We start from the raw sequence: 20685 nt of genomic DNA, 5'->3' as shown, positions 1-20685 counted from the left end.
TAATAATAATAATAATAATAATAATAATAATAATAATAATAATAATAATAATAATAATAATAATAATAATAATAATAATAATAATAATAATAATACGTGTAAAGTACATGTGTCAACCGGAATCACGCATCCGGTTTACTGGGTTACGGCTCCGCCTCAGCGGTCTCACCTCCAGTTTAGGCATCCCACGATGGGAAAATTCCACGCCGCAAGGCAACAGGATGCTGCACAGCCCCCCTATTTCTTCAACACAAGAGGACAGAATCATCCCTTTTCGCAACTACTATCTGATTGTGCCACTTGTCCGTAAGATTCTGAATCTTTGTCTCGTCTGATATTGAACAAAAGTGACGTATATAAAAGGATGACCCGCGCCCATGGCTTCAGGGATCGGGATTGATCAATAATACCTACGGTAGGCACCTGTTTTAAGAGCCGCAGCTTTAGCAGCTTTAGGCAAACACAGTTCGCGGTCAGAGTTACGGTGAAGCCTCAACTCAATTTCAGCCTCCAATCGTTATTTTGATTTATTATATAAAGATACGCTACGCATACATCATGCTCTCCAGGCTCTTCAAATCCGTTACTTCCACAACGCCCGAACAACAGCCCAACATGTCTGCCAGTCGATCTGCAAACGGCTTCATCCGCGTGGATTACTCGTCCAACCCCGTCGACATTCCCGAATCATTTCTCACCGGTCCAGCCACTGATCCCGTCACATTCCGTCCAGTGCCGTGGAAAGAGTCCGATGTGCCGGAATATGCCAAGTGCAAGGCCTGGATCCTCGATAACGTCCTCTCCCTTGAAGAGTGTAACCAGCTGATTGCCCTTGCCGAGGCCTCGGCGCCGCGCGAGAAGCCGGAAGATTCGCCCTGGAGACCCGCCCTGATCAGCGTCGCGCCCGGAGTGGAAACTCGGGCTCCGGGATACCGCAACAGCGACCGCATCATCTGGGACAAGCAGCTTCTCGTGGACCGTCTGTGGGATCGTTGCGCTCAAGCCGAGGGACTGCAAGAGCTGGTTGCTACGGCCCCGTGCTCAAGGCCGGACCACAACCGCGGCAGAAAGGGCACATGGCAGTTTCATGGGCTAAACGAGCGGATGCGCTTCCTCAAGTACACGCCTGGCATGTTCTTCAGACGTAAGTAGAGTAAACCACTGAGAATCATGCGAGACGGAATATTCAGCAGCTAACATGCCATCTCAGCACACTGTGACGCGGCGTACCGAGCCGACAACCCCGATGGTCCCATCATAGAGACGTATTATACCCTGCATCTCTACCTTAACGATGACGGCCTCGTCGGCGGCGCAACTGCTTTTTTGTCGCCTGATCGGAAGCGGCGCCTGGATGTCAACCCCAAGGCGGGCAGCGTCCTCATTTTCCAACACCCTCTGCTGTTACACGAGGGAGCGGATGTTATCGAAGGAACCAAGTATACCATGAGGACGGAGATCATGTACCGTTGGGAGGATGAGGCCAAAAACTAAGCGTCCTTTGTTCTGCGATTGTCATAATATGTATGTATGTAGCATTATACCAACTTGAGAATGAAATAGAATGGCGAGTGCTGGAATATCAATCTCATCGCCCTTGCTTTGGCATCTTCTTTTCCTCCAACGCCTCAATGTCCTTTTTCTTGTGAAAGTGAGGCGCCAGCTCTGCTAGCCATCCGGCCTCAATCGGCATTACGCTGCGCATATACTCCTTGGTCGTCTGCACCAATTCAAAGTAAATCACCATCTTTTCTGGTGGGTCTATTGACATCAGCACGCTGCTCGGGTGAATCCACACCGTCGTGCTGTTCTTGACCGTCCGGTAGCTGTCGCCACTCTTCTGTAGGCGTGCAGCGTTGGGGAAGAAGCCAGCCGTGATGGCGCGCTTGATAGGTCGTAGATTGGTGGCGCCACATGTCGAGGGAGCGACCTCGACGCGCTCACAGAGCTTGGCTAGTTGATCTCGCACATCTCGTGCGCGAGTTAGAGACCGCTGCTGCAAAAAGTTCTCCTTGGCCCAGATGGGTGAAAAGCCGCTGTCAACCCACTGGTTCCAAATGTTGAGCAATGTGACGTGGTCACCGCCATCTTTGATAGTGAAGCGGTTTCGGGCGCTATCGGCATGAATCTTCTTGTCCTTTGGTCGGAAGAAGAGCGCAGATGCTTCACCCAGCATGGAGACGATGGAGAGAACCTCCTCTACACAGCCCTCTTTGTCAGCTGCCAGCACGGCCTTTGCTAGCATGGGATCCGTCGGAAACTCGGCCATTTGTCGACCAATCTTGGTCAGCTCGCCCTTGTGGTTGAGAGCTTGGAGGGCAAATAGCTGGTTCAAGGCACCGATGAGAGTCTCTGTCGGAGGTGGATCCATAAACTCAAAGTCCAGAAGCTCATTGATGCCCAGGGACTTGAGCTGCAGCACGACTCCGTTGAGGTTTGTCCGCTGGATTTCCGGCAGCGGCGATTCCTCCATCTCGTTCATATAAGCAAACTTGGTATATAATCGAAAGCACTTGCCCGGCCCTACACGTCCGGCACGACCACTCCGCTGATTGGCTGATGCTCGAGAGCAAGGGACGACGACCAGGTTCGACATGCCGGTGGCTGGGTTGTAGACATTTTCCTTGACGTAGCCGGGGTCGATGACATATACAATGCCGTCAATAGTCAAACTTGTCTCGGCAATGTTTGTTGCCAGTACGACTTTGCGTGCGCCGTCTGGAGTAGGTTCAAAAATCTTTGCTTGGAGTTCTGATGGCAGGTTGGCGTAGATAGGACAGATGACCAGTTCTTTGATGCGATTTCCCAGCTTCTTTGCTGTCTCGGCAATTTCCATTTCGGCGGCTTCAATCTCGTCTTGTCCGGTTAGGAATATGAGAATATCTCCTTTGCCCTGGGTTGTATGGATTTGGAACACTGTTGTGATAGCTGCAGCTAGATAGTTGGCCTCGGGAGCAGGGGTGTAGTAAATGTCAACAGGATAACGTCGACCGGGGATGTTAAAGATGGGAGCGTCGTCGAAATACTGCGCAAATTTCTCGGCGTTCATGGTAGCAGAAGAGATGAGAAGCTTCAAGTCTTTCCGTTCTCTCGCCAGATCCTTCACCAGGGCCAGTAAAATGTCGGTATGCACTGTCCGCTCGTGGGCCTCGTCGATCATGATGGCCGAGTACCCTGCCAAGTCTGGCTCAGTCATGAATTCTCGCAGTAACATACCATCCGTCATGTACTTGAGAATCGTCTTTTCGCTGGAGCAGTCTTCGAATCGGATAGAGTAGCCGACTTCGTGGCCAAGCTTGACACCAACTTCGTCGGCAACACGAGCAGCTACACTCATGGCAGCCACTCGTCGGGGTTGTGTGCATCCAACTTTCATGCCGTTCTTTGTATAACCGGCCTCATGAAGATACTGAGGCAGCTGAGTAGTCTTGCCACTGCCAGTTTCACCCACAATAACAAGAATCTGGTACTGCTCCAAGGCTTCTAGGAACTGATCCCGGTACTGGTAGATGGGCAGACTCTTCCTCGTCTCCTGGATGGATAGGGCCTTCTTCTCTGCTGCTTCGATCTGGGCTTCCAGAAATTGCTGCTCCTTGGTCAGAGTCTTGCCCTCGCCTGGCATCCGTGAATCCATACTCCAATGGATATACTGGGCATCGTCCAAGACGTAGCTGTAGTCTTCGTTTTCCCGTTCCCGGCCCTGGATCTGTGCCTTTGCCTTTGTCGTCTGCTCCCTCTCCCACTCGTCGTGCTCAGTGACAAACTTCTCCTGGCCGTACTCATCCCGCTCGACATGGCGTTTATACAGCGCCTCTTCCTTCTTTTTCCGGTCCAGCTTGCCCTTTTCGGTGATGTAATCCTCTGGCATCACGTATCCATCCTGGTGGTCGTCGATCCTCAGCCGCTCCTCGGCTAGGCGCAGCAGCTCTCTGTTCTTTGCAAACTCTGCCTTTTCCCTTTCTGAGAGCCTGACGCCGCTCCTGAGCTCTGCCGTCTCCTCGGCGACTTGCCTCCTCAGCAGGGCCAGACGCTCAGCCTCTCTCTTCTTGAGATACTCCTGCCGCGACCTCATGCGGCTCTCCTGGTGGCGATCCGAGGAGGAACCGCCGTCGTCCATCGGGACAAAGGCATATTTCTTGGAACTCATCCTGCTGGGCTGAGATGGGCTGAGCTGTAATAGTAACACGCCTCACTTCACTTGGACCAGGCAGAGAGAGATGATGCTCTTTGTTTCTTTTCTCTGGCTTGACCGCGGCCAGCCTGTTCAAGGTGAGACGCGATGCTTGCCTAAAGTAGAGAGCCAGTGTCGAATTTTAGTGGAGATGGAGATGCTGGGTCTCTCGTTAGTCCGCTGTTAATCCGCCAGCCAATCGGCTCGCTGCGATAGCGCCGTCATCGGCTTATCGGCGATGATGCGCTGCAGGCTAATTTGGCCCATTGAATGCCGCTGGAAATGTTAACACGCTGTAAACTTACAAACCGTCATTCGGCCTTGTGTCGAGCTTGTCTTTCCTTTTGCACAGCCCTGCCACCGAAGCAGCTCAGAAGGGGAGATTTGGCTTTATGGTCCCTTCAGATCTCTGATTTACTTATTCTTCCTTTTCTTCTTCTTTTTGCTGCATTTGAGTGTCATTGGCATAGTTCACAAAGTAACTGCATCATGATACTTCGCGGGGCGATCTTCGTCTTGCTGGCGCTGGTATCGCTTGCGTTCTGCGCCGAAGACTTTTATAAAGTGCGACAAGATTCTTTCTTCTCTTCAAGTATGAATTATGCTAATGAGCTTGAATTAGCTTCTCGGAGTCGACAAATCTGCCACAGACAAGCAGCTCAAGTCTGCGTATCGCCAGCTCTCCAAGAAGTACCATCCAGATAAGAACCCGTACGCTATCCTCTGACTAGACGCTGCCTCTCTTCTTTCCAACATCAACTAATTATTCTGTTGTACTTAGAGGCGATGAAACTGCGCACGAGAAATTCGTTCAAGTGTCCGAGGCCTACGAAGTCCTAAGCGATTCCGAGCTTCGCAAGGTGTACGATCGCTATGGTCACGAGGGCGTCAAGTCCCATCGCCAGGGTGGTGGCGGCGGCGGCGGTGATCCATATGACCTCTTCAGCAGATTCTTTGGTGGCCACGGCCACTTTGGCAGATCCAACCGTGAGCCCCGAGGCAGCAACATCGAAGTTCAAGTAGAGATTTCCCTTCGCGACTTTTACAACGGCGCAACCACCGAGTTCCAGTGGGAGAAGCAGCATATCTGTGAAAGGTGCGAGGGATCAGGCAGCGCGGACGGAAAGGTTGAGACCTGCAATGTTTGCGGTGGACACGGTATCCGGATCGTCAAGCAGCAGCTTGTTCCTGGCATGTTCCAGCAGATGCAGGTTCGCTGCGATCACTGTGGCGGCTCAGGAAAGACCATCAAGAACAAGTGTCCCATCTGCCATGGCAGCCGAGTCGAGCGCAAGTTGGCGACCATCAGCCTGACTGTGGAGAGAGGCGTCGCACGAGACTCCAAAGTGGTGTTTGAGAACGAAGCCGACCAGAGTCCCGATTGGGTTCCCGGCGATCTCATTGTCAACCTGGGCGAGAAGGCTCCATCCTACGACGACAACCCCGATCGCGTCGATGGCACTTTCTTCCGGCGCAAAGGCCACGACCTGTACTGGACCGAAGTCCTCTCCCTGCGTGAGGCCTGGATGGGTGGCTGGACTCGCAACCTCACCCACCTCGACAAGCATGTTGTTCGTCTTGGTCGCGAACGAGGTCAGGTCATTCAAAGCGGACACGTGGAAACCGTCCCTGGAGAGGGCATGCCCAAGTGGCACGAGGAGGGCGAGAGCGTCTACCACACCCACGAATTCGGAAACCTATATGTTACATATGAAGTCATCTTGCCAGACCAAATGGACAAGAAGATGGAGGGCGAATTCTGGGACCTCTGGGAGAAGTGGAGGCTCAAGAAGGGCGTGGACTTGCACAAAGATAGCGGGCGGCCTGACAAGCCGCATGAACGTGATGAGTTATGAGATGTGATAAAAGAGGGATACAATTACAGCAAAAGGGGAGCAAGAGGAGTTATGTAGGGCACCATGTCATGTAATCTTTGCATCTACCATAGACTTGTGGATCGTATATACACAGAGCGTGAACAGTACCATTTGCTATCGGATGTTTGTGTGATGTCGCCATGGTCAGCGTGTCTTGTGTAAGAATAATACAAGGCCTATTGCTTGATGGAAAGCTACAGCAGTCGTCTTGGAACGTTGAATTTCCATGACCATTTCCATGGGACACGTTTTGCAGCCTTCTGGCTACTCGGACGCTCTCTGTCTCTTCCCTTTCAATACTGGTAGGTACCTGGGGTAGTATCACATTAGCCTTTGCGTTCTCTCGAACGTCTGGCCGCTTACAAGGTCCGTCAGCGTAATAGGCATCGGTCTGGTCATTGTCTACATAATGCTCCTCATTGTCTGATTGTTCAAACTCCTCCGTCATTTGATAGCCTTGTGATTCCAGATCGTTTTCGACTCGGTCTGCCTCCGGGTCATCCACGTCTACACAGACCTGGTCTGAAGTACCTCCAGATCCCGACGGACTGGTACATGTAGGTAGCTTGGTCAGCTTCTTCTTTTGAGGGGCATGATGGAAAGAGTCGAAGTACTTTTTAATACAGAATTCTACAGCGATTTGGGGTTATGTCTACATGTACACGTATGTAAATTTTAGGTATAGGTTAATCGGTTCCATTATGATATACTTCTGATAGGTAAGATATACTTTAACACTTAATAATACTGGTCAAGTAACTAACCAAGAAGCCACTGTACTCCCATGATCTTCCTAACACCCCCCCTTCAATTTCCCTTCTTGTTCCCTTCCCCGAGATACGACTCCCTTAGGGGGATACCCTGATCCTTTCCAAGTGCCAACCACTTCATCATGGCCTTTTCCTGCTTCCTGAACTTGGGCATGATGATGAATTCGCTTCGTTCCATTATTTGGAACATGCGGAGGTCTTCCGCCAGAGCCTTCATGGCAGCCTCGCTTCTGATGCGTTCTGCCTCTGGGAGGACCAGTCGGGGACCTGGTCGGACGAAATTGTTGCTGCTGCCCACGGGCCTCCAGCTTGCTGGTCTAGAGGCAGACAGTATAGAGGAAGGCATGGCTGGACGTTGTTGTGGTATGGAGTGGTGAGTGATGTTGAGGTTTGGTATGGTTGAGTGAGATTGAGAGGCGTTGTTGTTTGAAGTGGTGGATGTTTGTATCGAGGTACAAGAAGATTGTACTATTGAGAGTGGGCGTTGGATTATGTGAGCGTGTGAAGAAAGCTGGAGCTGGATGTGCGTTTGTGTATGGGTGAAGTTGAGGAGGGGGGAGCTGGGGGGATGAGGCCCCCTTATATAGGCGCCACCAGAGAGAGGAAATTGAGTTCAGATAATCTTTTGGATGTTTCTCGTTTCATCTTGACTTATCTATAGTTTCTGTAGTTGAGAGATATGAGGCACAAGAATGGAACTCAATCTCGCCCTGAATTACGCCGTGGGCCATGTAGCTTACCGGGGCGTAAGTAGGTGGATGTTGCTTCAGCTGGGCGTCGATTCTAGGACAAGACGGAGAAGCAATTGAGAAATATATAACATCAAAAGATGGATCATTTCGACTATATAACGTAGCTTAATGTCTTGGATGTTTCTCCCGTTGGACATGCGTGATACTGTTTTGTTGACCAGAAGCAATCTCTCGTATATTTTCATCTCAATATTTGCAAAGTGCTAGCAACTGTTTGATAAACAACGCAATTCCTGCTTTTACACCCCCCCCTCTTGACAAAGGATACCTCATCGATCTGTGACTCATCGTCAAACTATCGCCATATCAGAGTTCTCGTTACGCAAATCAGTGGTGGTTTATCGTACATGGCGGAAATAACTTCAGTAGCCCATCCATTGTTGATTAAACAAACTCTGGCTGCTGAGTAAATATCACACGTTGCGATGGAAACCAGAGATACTTTTGGAGGGATGAACCATACTTGGCTTATTCAAGATGGATTTGTTGTGTTTGTGGCGCTCAGTGTGGTATGACTCATGGGCGAATGATGGCCTTGCTAGATTGCTGAGAGTACTTGTAGGATGTATTTATTTTGGTAGCAGTGTGTCCAGTTGCATCATGTTGTAATGGATTCCCTGCGTGTGTGATTAGGGAGGTCCAACAGAAGGGTGGTTGTAAATCGCCTCAGTGCGTAGCATATCTGGGACGTATATTCGATCTCTCTGCGATCAACCAATGTTGATCCAGCTGTGTATTGTTGGGCATATAATTCGTAAGCAAATTCCTAGTTTGTATTGTAAAACTTGTGCCCGTGATCAAGTAGAACGAGTTTCCTCAATCTGCAGCCATAGTTTATACCCGGCGGTCTCATGGATTGGCTTAACCCACAAGATATCGCTCAGCTCCGCCTGTAATGACTTCCAGCCCTCCTGGCCAGACATATTGTTCTCTGACGTGGCAGTCGCCAGATGTTGGAGGAACCATTGCTGTTCAGCAGTTCCATCTGTAGCAGCTAGACCGCCAATGAACAGTTTCCATCTTGTCAGCGGTGCTGAAGAGTGTAGGCAGCCTTGGATGGAAGCTTGAAGCTTTCGAACTAAATTCATCGATGTCACGTTTAGGCGATCTGTTGATACGATGGATTTGATGTAGGTGATGAGGCAGATTCGCAGGCTGTCGTCGCAACTGGGCATTGCATCGGATTGACAGTTGAGCAGGCGGTTGTAGAGCCCAAAGACGGTCTCATACAGATAAGTCGTGTCCAGTTTGATGTTTCGAGTCATTGCATCTTCAATAGTGGTGCTGACTTGTAAGACGTCCTGAAATATGCTAAATAGACTCGATGGAATCCGGCATTCAGATAGAGAGGTTTCAGATTCCTCCGAGTTTGGAGTATCTTCAGAGATAGTACTTGGAGAGTCACAGAGACCCTCCATGAGCGGGGGTCTGTCCAGATCTACCGCGATATCAAAAACGCCTCTGACAGGATACTGTTAGCTAGAGCTATTCAAGAGTGGATGTGTATTTCTTACCGGTATAACTTGGATCTCATCCCCTCATTGATCTTGGAGAAGCCTCCTCTTAACTTGACGAGTTCTGCGAGACCTTTGGCGTGAATCCACGCTTTGTCGTAATTGCCTTGTTCATTCTGGAACTCATTAGCTGATGCGACCGATGAGGCGAATCTGAGAAGCAAAAAGGAGATTCAGCAACTTACGCTCCACATAGACAGGCACGAAATTGCCCCCAGGGTCTGATCAGAGGGAAGAGCGCCAGAAGCGACTCGGCCTTTGAGCTGCCGCAGCGCTTCATCGAGAAGGGTGTGGGAATCTACATAGTTGGAAGAAGATCCCGTCACTGCAGCAAGCGAGCTGGCGGATAGAGATAAGATGATGCACCGCCAGGCTTCGTCCTGCATCATTCTGGGGAACCAGTCCCTTTTGGCAGGGTTGAAAAGCAGGCATGGAAGGGTGTAAGCGTCAGCGGCTATTGAGTGGAAGTCTTTTTTTCCCAGTCAGTTATTCTGAGATGAAATAATTAGATGGCGTGGTAGGATATGTGAAGCAGCGTACAAAAGTTTATATAAAGCAGTGCATGCCCAACCAGGGTCACGGGTATATCTGGAAAATTGGCGCCTGGATTCTGAGACAACGACAACTTCGGCTGCGGCTGCTGTTTTACAGAGACGACAGCTCGCCCTTTGGGTGTGACGGTTGGGCCTTCATTACGCCGCCTGCGCTTGTCTTTTGGTCGCCTTGCTAGTTGCTGGTCCTTGCGAGGCGTGTAGGAGACAAACTCCCACGATGCTCCGTCGGCAGCCTCGCTCTTCGTCTTGACGCTTTTACTTGCGCTTGTTGTCACAGTTGCCAGGGGTGTTGGGTCGGGAGCTGCGCGCATCGTCTTGGAGCGAGTCTCCCATTGAATCTCGCGACCGGGTTTAGAGCTGCCGACCTTGTGGACCAGGAAGACGGCATTGCTGGGGAGAATGACGCTCTCGCCTTTGTTCGACATGGCGGCTGAAGAGAGCTAAGATGGACTCATAGACTGGGGTTGAATATCGGTACTGTGAAGCTGTAGATGAGGAGGAAGGCAAATTGATCGTGAGATGTCGTGTGATGGGATGAATTACCGACGGTTGACGACACTTGGAATACGGCCAATGACAAAGCAAGCACCCATTTCGGTCGGTCCGTCGGTCAGCTTCAGGATTTTAGTGCTGGAGCTTGTTATCTTAGACTCGCACCGCCACAATTGTTCCATCAATCGACACTGTTGCCTCAATGCATGATCTTCCTTTAAGATGGCCATTCTGGTTTGGTAAATTAGATTCATTACGCATCTTTTGGGCAGATTATAAGATATTCGATAGCTGAATGAAACATCACAATGCAGAGCTCAGTACTATGGCAGCGCGCTTATACGAGAATTTGGTGACTCTCCGCACAACTCATGATATTGCTTCATCTCTATTCTGACGTCAACCCACAACAACCCAAACGAACAAAAGATAAAGACAAAATTTTGTTCAATAAGCATGTTGAGTAAGCTGATTTACTGCAGAAGATTGCGCTGTATTTGCGCGTGTTAATTATTATTACCAATTATTTCTCTATCTGTCTGTGTCCACGCGCCGTCCTAGTTCTCGTATTTATTTGAAATAGTAGTGTATTATAACTGTGCAACTATGTCCGGTGATTAGAATATATACACTCCGAATGTCCTCGCTATATCGCCCAGGTGCAGGAATTGGTAAGCAGCAGGAATATCCCGTCAGCGTCGCACCACTCCGTCAACTAATCAACAATTCAAGTCTCTCTCGACAAGGCGATTTGCTGGGCTTCTAGCGCCTGATGAAAAACTCCTAAGCGACGTGCGTTAGCTTCATGGATCTCGCTTTCGAATAATTTGACTCGAATAAGCAGCTTACCTGAGAGCTGCCACCTCTTGTCCAGCCACATTAGCGCGGTCTTGAGCTTCTCTACGCGTGTTCCGCTCCAGTCTCCGTTTGTTGGACGTTCTCTCTTCAAGAGTTGGACGGATGTTAGGTATAAAATCTGTATTAAGAAGGGGGAAATTTCGTCTCGTCCGCGGCGCGCTGCGGTTACCATGTGTTCGTAATTGGAACTGTCCAAGACGTCCGCAAGAGGCTCTATAAAATTATCTGGCATCTCAACAGGAATCTTTGGGGAGGTGTACATTGTGATCAAAGAGCTTCGTATTCTTGGTGGTCAGGTTTGGCTGTTTTAGACCCGGGGATATCATTACTCACATATGGGAGATCGAGTGAAGCTCACAGCTTGGCACCCCGTTTCGCGATTTGCACTCCATCTGTCCAAAGTAAAGCAGTGCCTTGACTGTGCGTTCCAACTGCTGTGCCTCGTCTTTTAGAAGGTGTGATTGCTCATCTCGCGAGGACATGAGCCGCAACACTTTGGATAATAGCACGAAGGCCTGTATTAACAATGCAAACCTCCCAAACTCCATGCTGACGGGATTTTTTAGCAAGGGTGAAAACGGCACTTTCGTAGCCTGCAAGATATACATTAGTCTTGTTGTAAGGTGACTGTATTCGTGAAAGATACCTACTCCTTCGTCCCAGAGCGCATCGTCTGTGGGTAGAGGATCCTCTGGTCTGGGTTCGTCAATCGCAGCTGGACAACCTGGACAAGTCATGCCAGAGAGTCTAAACCTACGGTTAGAAATGCACAGTTATGTCTTGCCTCATGTGGTCCTTCAGCTCACCGATCCAGTAGAAACGCAGACCACCACACCCTTTTCCGTTCTTCTTCTTCCACCCACGATAGTGGTAGCTTCAACCTCTGCATTCCTCCAGGTTGTATCCCTAAACCATGTGCGTACCGTACACTCGCCGCTACAGACATGAATGCAGCAGGATAGATTGCGTGCCCGATCTCGTAGAGTGCCACCAAAATCATCCCCTGAAGAACACGAAGAGAAATCACCCCAGCCGTTTCAAGTTCGAAACCGAACTGTTTTGCTGCGCGATAAGTTGCTGTTCTGGCTGTCGGATCCACAACAGGAGCGTCACCTTCTGATGAAGGAGGGCGCCATGTCATCAGTTTCATGGCTAACAACAAGAAGCCCAAGTCCCCAGCAGGACTGAAACCTTCAGCGGATACGTGCAAGTCGTCATAAAAGCGTTTTCGGGAAACCATGGGGAACCAGGAATGAATCGTATGAAAGAAGAGGCGGCCGATTTGCTCCTGCTGCTGGTTGCTCCCGAGTTCTCCGGCAACATAGCTCGGTATGCTCGCTCTGGGCAGCTCGACATGATGATTGTGAAAGACGGATGGATCGACAAAATACAAGGCTGGAAAGGTGGAAGGCGGAAGAGTGTATGGATTTGGTGGGCAGATTATTGATTGAACTGAGAGGTAGTTTTCCTCAAAGGAATCTGACTGCTCAGAGTTGATGGGTGAGATCTTGTTAACATAGTCATAGTTGCAGCGCCGCTTTTTCCTGCTCTTGCATCAGCGCCATTCTTCATCTGTGAACAATAAGTCTGATTCATAATCTGTCGTGAGGTTTACCTACTTTGTGCACTCAAGACATCGTGGAAGCTTCTTATCGCAACGCCGTTTCTTCGTCTTGCACGAATAGCACGCATTTGACGCGAGGTCGGGCTTTCCCCTCACGGGTGCCATTACTAGTCGGAAGAGGCGTATTGAAAAGAACCTCGCAAACTGAAAGGAAAGGTATGTCAAATAAATGAACGGATAAAATATGTTAAAGGCCATCCCTGTAAAGGTACTGTTGATGAGAAGCGTGTTGTTGAATGAGTCGGAATTGTCCTCGTAAAGCGCATCACGTAAGCACCACACGTATCCATTTGTCGACGGCCGCAGCATGATGATGGTTACCGTACATTGCATCTACCCATTATAAGTCAAGTACGAGTTGGTATCGCCCTTTCAAGGTAGGATTTTGCGCGTATACAGGGAATATATATAAAAACGGAAAACAACTTTACTGCTTCTTGATGGCATCATGATGTCATCACCTTAATCGGGCTCTTTTGGCTTGTGTCTAGGCGTCATGGTTGATGCTAATTCGAGCTGAATTCGTCAGCCTTGGCCTTTTGGGGAACTGTGGCCACAATTTTATTTCACTGTTAGATGAGTGTATGGAATGTGTGGTTTTAAGCAGCTATCCGTAGTCCTTATTTAAGCGCATTGTAGACTTGGGAGAAGCAGCCTTTAGCACTGGTGAACGAGATGTGTGCATGTCCACAGACTATGTCTACTTCTTTACACCCATAATACTTAAATGGTCCAAATTTGTATTGTAATATCTCTACTGAGAAATCTCTGTGAATACATGTAGCTCCATTTTACGATTTAAATGACAGAGACTGAGCCAATCGTGGGATCAACTTTCTCAAACTCCTCCACAAGTTCCTTCCAGAGCCCCTTTTGCAGCGTTTGGCCATCAGAGCTCAGAGAATAAGGGGAGCGACTAGATTCATAAGATTAGTAACAGAGATTATGCCATTCAATCAGGCAGTTTGACGACCACTTACGGAGCAATCATGTTATCGTCGAGGTACTGGCCATGAACCTCGTCATCAGCGACAATGGCAACAATGTAAGTCAACGCAGATTCATCGACTGGCAATCCAATATCATCCATCATCTTTTTGGCAGCCTCCCTAGCTGGTCCATCAGGATAGCTGGCGCCGAAGTTTGTGAGAGTCCACGGAGGAGTAGGCTCAACTACAACGACCTTCTTCTTATCAAGGCGTTGGCCTAATTCGTTGGTAATGAGGCCGTTGAGAAGTTGAGTATCGGGATATCTGCGAGGATCAAAATTGGCCTCGTCATCGAGATGCTTGATCACATCGTGAGTGAGTTTCTTCTCGGCGATGGAGGTGCCGAATTGCGTCCAGCTGCCAACCATGATGAGACGGCTTGGTGCGCCCTTGACCTCGGCCGTCTTCTCAAGAAGAGGAATCAATTTGAGAGTTAAATAAGTAGTAGACAGCACGTCGACCTGTAGCATCTTCTCATGGCCAGTCGGCTTTGCAATACTGTACTGCACGCCACCAATGGCTGCGTTCATGACGGCAACATCGAGTGTAGGTGTCGTCTCTTGAACTTTAGTAGCAAATGCTGCAACACTCTTGTAGTCTTCCATTTCAAGCTCAAAGACATCAATCTTGGCATTGGGATTTGCAGCTGCCACGGCAGAGTCGCCGAGCAGTTTGACCTTCAGCGCCTCGCCTCGAGGTACATTCCGGACGCCCATGATCAGCCTATCGACTTTGCGGACAAGAATATGCTTACTGATAGCCTCTCCGAGGCCATTGGTAGTTCCAGTCACCAAGATTGTTTTGCCACTAAAGTCAACAGCATCGAGGAGATCGAGAGTTTCTTTAGGCAATCGAGTGCCATTGCCCTTGCCTTGGGTACCGTCGCCTCTGGGGACTTGCATTTTGAATCGGTAATGATTTGTTGAGTTGAGCACACAATAATGTATTTTTGCAATGGATTGTGATAGATGATGTTGATTTAGTGAGACCTCGTCTGCCCTTATATACTCTGAACCTGCTGCTCGTGCAGGCCTTTGACGGCATCAGGAAGGAGGATTGGTAATTCACCATGTCATTGATCTAAGAATATTACTAAATCAAGTTGCAGTGATGGATTGCAATTATTTGCAGATATATGGGGAAACATAGGGATTTGGGTTGTCTCAAGAGATGGAAGACTGCAATTACAGAAGAGACGCCCGCATTGCGGCCGCAGTCTGCGGCCGCAACTCACCCGCAGACAGCCGCACTTTCAACCGCACAGTTAAAGAGCCACAGAACCAATGAAACGAATGTATTATATTCATTTCTAGGCTTGATTTTAGTTTCATTGTGTCCGTTATCATAAATGCGTTCTTCGTCTCTTTCCATTTTCTTTGCAAATCTGCTCTCCAAGAGAAACCGGCTATCTATCATCCGACAGTTTGCAAGAGATTTTGAAGTGAATAGCACCTATCCACCATGAGCCATTCAAATTATATATGTCGAAGCTAGGTTAAATCGGCTGATGTCACATCCGATGCCTCGTTTATGTCACCAGGCAAATGCAGCTCAGAGTATGTATGCCTAGTACATTCAACAACGCCGCATGCTAGTGGGCTCGGGGAAGGACACGAGAGGATAGACGCAGAAGCTAGAATGAATATTCCATTACATAAAAGCACAAAAGAATCATGCTGATAATCGCTTTGTGGAGCTGTAATCCGAAACCCGTGTGGCTTTGCGGGAAGTGAACAGCCTCAGCCAGGCAAAACCCAAATCACCGCTCTTGTTCAATCCATCCAACTTTCAAATGCGGTATGATACGCAAGGACAGTATTCACTCTTCAACATCTATAAGATACTCCTTTTCATCGGCACCTGATCTCGAATTGCCAGTTCGTCCCTTGTGTGTGCTCAATGGTCCACGTTGAGCATTGGCAATAGGCGTATACTCTTTTCCGTTGAGGATGACGGGCTTCAGTATTTTCCCTACCAACATTGTTAGCTCAATGCAATGGATCAGAATATTTCGCCACATACCAATGCCCGTGAGGTGATAATTGATGAAAATGTTCTCCCAGTTCTTCTTTGGCGCAGAGTACACTTCGTGCATGATACTCAAATGCTTATGCGTCTTGCTCAGTTCGACAAACCAATCCCAGACCTCACGATGAAGGGGGGCGTGAGCGAATCGATTGATATCCTCAACGCTACGGAAGTAGAGCACCGACATGAAACCATTGGCCTACGAAGCATATGAGTGATGGTTCTATACCACAAAGCGTGAATAACTTACCGTCGGCCGCTCATTGGCAGCTCTATACCCACACATACCAAGAACTGCAAGTTTTGTCAACTTAAGGTCATTGCTAAAGATAATTGAATAGAGTTGAACAAGGTTTGGAACCTACAGCCGGAGTCGGGATCATTCTCGAGATCCTTCAACATCGCTTGAAATTTGAGGGAGGCATCCAGCGCGCCTGATCCAAACATACCGAGGGCGCTGTTGCGATGCTGTGTTAGCAGGAATCATTGCGACAGATGGAATATATAGACGAGAGTAACGCACGAATTGTTTCTCATGCCCAGCATGATGACGGCCATGCCTGTCTCCGACGGCTCACTCGGCGGTTTACCGTCCTTGTCGGGAATCTGCACGGTATACTTCCCCATGATCACATCTTCCATCTGCGTGTTGCGAATAAAGCCGTAGTGCATGAGCATCGTGTGGGAGAATCGGTAAAGCAAGACGAGCGCTGCCGGTGCAATCGCGAAAGTAGGTCGAGCGAACAAAACTAAAAGACCCTGGAGAGTGGCTCCAATGGCCATCCACGTCGAGATGGAGAAGTTGTCGCCCGACAGTCTGCAAAGGCCTCGGGGTCAGCGCCTGAGTTTTCTTTCCACCTCGTCTTACTTGTGATGCCTGGAATCAGCATTTCATGAGATGCAGCTGGGATGACAAACATTCCACAGAGCAGTAGAAGCAATTTGCCTCGGTGTAACTTTGGGGATCTTGTCGATGTGCGGCGCAAAGTGTTGGAAATCCATCTTGGTGGTCATTTTTGAGATGTTGTGGTTCGGAGTGTGGTATGCATGAGATCAACAGAAAAGCTGGGGCTTGCTCTTCCTTATATATGTAGTAGAGATTCAAGATATGTCTGAAAGTTCTGATAGTCATCCAGCAAAACTATGCAAGGGAAACTTTAACGGATGCAAGGGCGCACGAGATGCGGTAATGCAGACGCTTGTTTGCGACGTGTTTGGAGCTCGTTTGCAAGTCGTTTCCCCAACCGAATGCGAGTTTAGCAGCTCGGCAGTCGAGACAAACAGCGACCTAGACTGTAAATGAAATGGCGATCTATCGGTGTAACCAACTTGCCGTCAACTCCTTTGTCCAACACCCCTCCCGAGTGCGTGGCCTGATGACGACCATCTTTAGCTGAAGGAATTTGGCTTCTCAAAGGGATTTGCCGGCTTAAGGGAGTCAGCCTTACATGTAGACCGGCCTTAGATCTTACGGGGCCGAGTATCTTCTACAGAATCTTACATGTAAAGAATGGGGCGCTCCGGAGTATCTGTACATTGGCAGATTGAAGTTCGGCAACAAACAGGGATTAAACCGAGTGCGAAGCTGGGGCCGAGTCCGACCTGTGGCGCATGAATCAATGACGAGGAGATTTCGGTTATATGTACATGTACATGTTATATCCAAGAGGTAATTTCTTTTCTTCCAAAGGAGGTGAAAGATGGCATATCAATTCCAATCCAGTTAGTATAAATACCTGACTCTGAGGAGACGATGTGTGGCAGATTGAATTTGCATCAAGACTTAGAAAGACTAAGCTGATTGGATATAACTATCAACAATCTGTTTTTTATCGCACGTGGGAATATAGGCCATCTTTCCAGAAATAATATCCCGAAAGACGGGATTAGAGTCAAAGAACATGCAGGTGGTTATGCGCAAAACTAATACCTTCTTAAATCTTCACTTTGCAAAGTTATTAGAAACAAGGGAAAGATGCATTGCACCTGGATTTTATAATAAAGGATGTGGCCCTGAACCAGACATCCTAATCACAACCACTCTTCCAGAATCACTACCCAGAGCCATAGTCACGTCAGTTGACGACCGTTGTAGCGATGGCGCACTGGGCCATACTGCCTCCGCAAAAGGCCGATATTCGAGCGGAAGCCACAAAATATTATGCTCTTTCCATGTAATCCAACATTTATCGGTACTTAGGCCGTAACCAAAATGGTTTGTCTCTTGAGAGTTATTAGCAATCAGCTGGTGTTGATCCTGATGTTGAACGGCATTCGAAACTGGAGCCAAAGATTGGTCTATCATCGGATGAGCTCCCGTTCGATTTTGTACACCTAATTTTATAAGACCGATATTGGTATGCAGATACGAGGCGGTATCATCAAAGGATATAGTCTGTATTGTAGCGTTGACCTTGATTGTCTGTCGCTCTTTGCCCGTTGTTATATCCCAAATCTTTATAATTTCATCGTTTGACCCTGAAGCAAGGTAATGTCCATCTGCTGAGAAAGCAACCGATTCAATTGTTGTTTGATGGCCTATGAGGTATTGTTGAATTCTTCTTTTCTTTAAATTCCATATTTTTATAGCATCATCTGAAGCCCCCGAAGCTAGGTAATGCCCATCTGCCGAGAAAGCAACTGATGTAACTGTACCTATACTGTAATGATTATCCATCAGGGTTTGTTGCTTTTTACCTCTTGTTAAATCCCAGATCGTTATAGTCTTATCCCACGATCCTGAAGCGAGGTAATGGCCATCTGCAGAGAATGCAACTGAATAAACCGCATCAGTATGCCCTCTGAGGGTATGTCGTTCTTTACCTGTGGGATCCCAGATCTTTATATTTTTATCTTCTGATCCTGATGCAATATAACGTCCATCTGCTGAGAAAGCAACTGATAAAACTATGTCGTTATGGCTATTAAGGGCTTGTCGTCCTTTCACCGTTGGATCCCATATTTTTATCGTCTTATCACTAGACCCTGAAGCAAGGTAGCGGCCATCTGCTGAAAATGCAACCGACGTAATTTCGCTCCCATGACCTATAAGGGTTTGCTGCTCCTTGCCTGTTGTAATATCCCAGATCTTAATAGTTTTGTCATATGACCCTGAGGCAAGGTAACGACTATCTGCTGAGAAGGCAACCGATCTAACTAATTGGCTATGGCCTTTGAAAGTTTGTTGCTTTTTGCTCATCATATCTAGTATTTTAATAGTATCATCCCTTGACCCTGAGGCAAGATAGCGGCCATCTGATGAGAAGGCAACTGAGCTGATCATAACTCCATGACCGTTAAGGGTCTGTAAATGAGGCCTCCAGTCATGCTCCACTATAGGTTTGACCTTTAACCATTGAGGTTCTTCTTCTTTGAATGCTTTCCGTATTAAGCTATTCAATGGGCTGAATACAAGTGCTGACGTATATATTTGGAGTGGATAATCTGCAATCAATGAACTGTTCTGCCGGATGAATCGCCGTGAGTCTTGTTTGTTTGTTTGTTTGTTTGTTTTATTATTAACGTCCACTAAGTAAGCTAGTTACATAAGTCCTTATCTGGGTACTAGGACGGTAGGAGCCGCCGAGTTTAGATCGGGCGTTCGCTACGTTTTAAAAGTGATAAAGGAAATAGGGAAGTATTAATTTATTTTATGTATCTGTTTCTGTAGGGGGGGGGCTGTATAAGCTTATCTCCTTTACTAGTTTCTGGAAATCCTTGTACCTTTTGTTATTAAGGAGGTATTAGATATAGGTGGTTCTAAAGTGCGCTTCCTTTTCCGGTACGTTAGGGAGGAAAGGGGCTACTATATAGTACTTTACGAAGTGCCTTTGTATCCTTAGCTCCCTGTATTTACAGGTAGGCCTAGTATTATATCTAAATCTCTTATAGTATTCTATAAAGTCCTTATATTTTAATTTTTTAACTAGTAGCCTATATAAGATTAGGTATAGAAAATATAGCTCTAGGGGTATAAAGGGGGCTTTATAAAGGCTTTATTTACTAGTCTTATATAACTTTAGGTAGTTATTATTTTAGTTAGCGTTTTATATTTCCCTATATTTCTTTTTTACCTACCTTTTAATAAAGGTAATAGTAAAGTAGTTTCTTAAGTAGTAAGGGAGTTTTAAATTTTTTTTTACTAGTCAGTCGGCTTTTTTATTTTCTAATATATCTTTATAGCCTAGGACTTAGGCTGCTTTTATAATTACTTATAAAAGTAGTCTTTAGGTAATTTAGCATAGCTTTATATAAGCTCTTTAGGATAAAGCAGGAGTTAGCCCTAGTATTTTATCTACTACTGCTAAGTTATTTAGGAAAAGTAGAATCTCTTAGATATCCGGGTTTATAAAGGTATATGTTTTAGCTAGCTTTATAACTTTAAAGGTATCTACTGCTTCAGCGTTATAGACCTCTGCGTTAGTAAGGGGGCTGTATACTATAGTTTTTTTAAAGTTATAGTATATAACGGCTTTTTAGCTAATATTACCTTATTTATCCTATAACCTGTTTAAGTAAGTAAGGAGGGTAGACCTAGGGAGGCTGTTAAGTAGTTTTAGGTATTTCTCTACTGCCTTTAACTTTAGTAGGCCTTTAAGGTCTAGGCTTACTTAGACTACTCTGTTATTTTTAGTAAATAAGGAAGGTTAAACTATTTTCCCTACTAAGGCTACAGTACATTACAGTTAAGTAGGGGGAACCCTAGGGGGGAGTTTTTTATTAATATATCTGCTAATTAAGTAGTTCCTATTTAAACCTATAAAGTAAGCTGCTATATAAAGTCTGGTTTATACTACTTATATTAACGCTGGGGGGACTCCTAATTTTTTATATATAATAAAGAGGTTGGTTATCTTTTATATAGGGACGACTGCTCTGGCTGCTGCTTTAAATAAAGGTTCTAGGATTGCAGTTAGTTTTATTAAGCCTGTTCCTACTTATCTATTTAGGTTTATTATACTTTATTTACTTTTACTAGGCTAAAAAGCCTCTGTCTTATATAGGGCTATAGGGGTAACGTAGGCCTTAGCTGCTATAGCTATTACATCTGGTGGGG

At 47.2% G+C, this 20685-nt stretch overlaps 9 protein-coding genes across 9 annotated transcripts; 2 read left to right on the top strand and 7 right to left on the bottom strand.

The window, feature by feature from the left end:
- Window positions 1–615: 615 nt before the first annotated feature.
- On the top strand, window positions 616–1494 carry M431DRAFT_86023 (hypothetical protein; the record flags this gene model as incomplete). Its single annotated transcript, XM_024923626.1, has 2 exons — window positions 616–1144; window positions 1211–1494. 2 exons carry the CDS (start codon window positions 616–618, stop codon window positions 1492–1494), a joined length of 813 nt encoding a protein of 270 aa, XP_024774229.1.
- Window positions 1495–1588: 94 nt separating this feature from the next.
- M431DRAFT_86129 (hypothetical protein) lies at window positions 1589–4072 on the bottom strand (the record flags this gene model as incomplete). The annotated part of the gene is made up of 1 exon (XM_024923640.1): window positions 1589–4072. The coding sequence occupies one exon, from the start codon at window positions 4070–4072 to the stop codon at window positions 1589–1591; it is 2484 nt and encodes an 827-aa protein (XP_024774228.1).
- Window positions 4073–4660: 588 nt separating this feature from the next.
- M431DRAFT_85611 (hypothetical protein) lies at window positions 4661–6027 on the top strand (the record flags this gene model as incomplete). The annotated part of the gene is made up of 3 exons (XM_024923574.1): window positions 4661–4735; window positions 4794–4882; window positions 4953–6027. The coding sequence occupies 3 exons, from the start codon at window positions 4661–4663 to the stop codon at window positions 6025–6027; spliced, it is 1239 nt and encodes a 412-aa protein (XP_024774227.1).
- Window positions 6028–6341: 314 nt separating this feature from the next.
- On the bottom strand, window positions 6342–7227 carry M431DRAFT_16520 (hypothetical protein; the record flags this gene model as incomplete). Its single annotated transcript, XM_024913005.1, has 3 exons — window positions 6890–7227; window positions 6412–6596; window positions 6342–6358 (listed from the first exon to the last, which is right to left on the bottom strand). Exons 1-3 carry the CDS (start codon window positions 7162–7164, stop codon window positions 6342–6344), a joined length of 477 nt encoding a protein of 158 aa, XP_024774226.1. The 5' UTR covers window positions 7165–7227.
- A 1140-nt stretch (window positions 7228–8367) lies between these two features.
- On the bottom strand, window positions 8368–10063 carry M431DRAFT_5213 (hypothetical protein; the record flags this gene model as incomplete). Its single annotated transcript, XM_024920460.1, has 4 exons — window positions 8368–9031; window positions 9085–9200; window positions 9270–9553; window positions 9625–10063. The coding sequence occupies 4 exons, from the start codon at window positions 10061–10063 to the stop codon at window positions 8368–8370; spliced, it is 1503 nt and encodes a 500-aa protein (XP_024774225.1).
- Window positions 10064–10673: 610 nt separating this feature from the next.
- Window positions 10674–12970, bottom strand: M431DRAFT_115248 (hypothetical protein). The gene is made up of 7 exons (XM_024911928.1): window positions 12608–12970; window positions 11795–12532; window positions 11639–11735; window positions 11322–11581; window positions 11158–11263; window positions 10980–11106; window positions 10674–10913 (listed from the first exon to the last, which is right to left on the bottom strand). The coding sequence occupies exons 1-7, from the start codon at window positions 12943–12945 to the stop codon at window positions 10858–10860; spliced, it is 1722 nt and encodes a 573-aa protein (XP_024774224.1). The 5' UTR covers window positions 12946–12970; the 3' UTR covers window positions 10674–10857.
- Window positions 12971–13410: 440 nt separating this feature from the next.
- On the bottom strand, window positions 13411–14503 carry M431DRAFT_85415 (hypothetical protein; the record flags this gene model as incomplete). The annotated part of the gene is made up of 2 exons (XM_024923554.1): window positions 13411–13528; window positions 13593–14503. The coding sequence occupies 2 exons, from the start codon at window positions 14501–14503 to the stop codon at window positions 13411–13413; spliced, it is 1029 nt and encodes a 342-aa protein (XP_024774223.1).
- Window positions 14504–15420: 917 nt separating this feature from the next.
- Window positions 15421–16643, bottom strand: M431DRAFT_84557 (hypothetical protein; the record flags this gene model as incomplete). The annotated part of the gene is made up of 6 exons (XM_024923444.1): window positions 15421–15572; window positions 15624–15828; window positions 15880–15923; window positions 15995–16086; window positions 16153–16456; window positions 16544–16643. The coding sequence occupies 6 exons, from the start codon at window positions 16641–16643 to the stop codon at window positions 15421–15423; spliced, it is 897 nt and encodes a 298-aa protein (XP_024774222.1).
- Window positions 16644–17991: 1348 nt separating this feature from the next.
- Window positions 17992–19065, bottom strand: M431DRAFT_62794 (hypothetical protein; the record flags this gene model as incomplete). The annotated part of the gene is made up of 1 exon (XM_024921619.1): window positions 17992–19065. A coding segment is annotated over one exon (1074 nt), but the record flags the coding sequence as incomplete, so codon positions are not given.
- Window positions 19066–20685: the final 1620 nt, after the last annotated feature.

This window comes from Trichoderma harzianum (genome assembly GCF_003025095.1).
Source record: "Trichoderma harzianum CBS 226.95 unplaced genomic scaffold M431scaffold_6, whole genome shotgun sequence".
Lineage (NCBI taxonomy): Eukaryota > Fungi > Ascomycota > Sordariomycetes > Hypocreales > Hypocreaceae > Trichoderma > Trichoderma harzianum.
The sequence above is the reverse complement of the archived record's forward strand: the minus strand, read 5'-3'. Positions and strand labels throughout refer to the sequence as shown.

Excerpts from the sequence above, each read along its gene's own strand:
- M431DRAFT_115248 (XM_024911928.1), bottom strand. The coding sequence starts at position 12,945 with ATGCAATGTACGGTAACCATCATCATGCTGCGGCCGTCGACAAATGGA. Across the intron at positions 12,533-12,607 it reads CGATGTCTTGAGTGCACAAA|GAAAAAGCGGCGCTGCAACT; the intron begins GTAGGTAAACCT and ends ATGCAAGAGCAG. Across the intron at positions 11,107-11,157 it reads GTTCCAATTACGAACACATG|ATTTTATACCTAACATCCGT; the intron begins GTAACCGCAGCG and ends TTCTTAATACAG.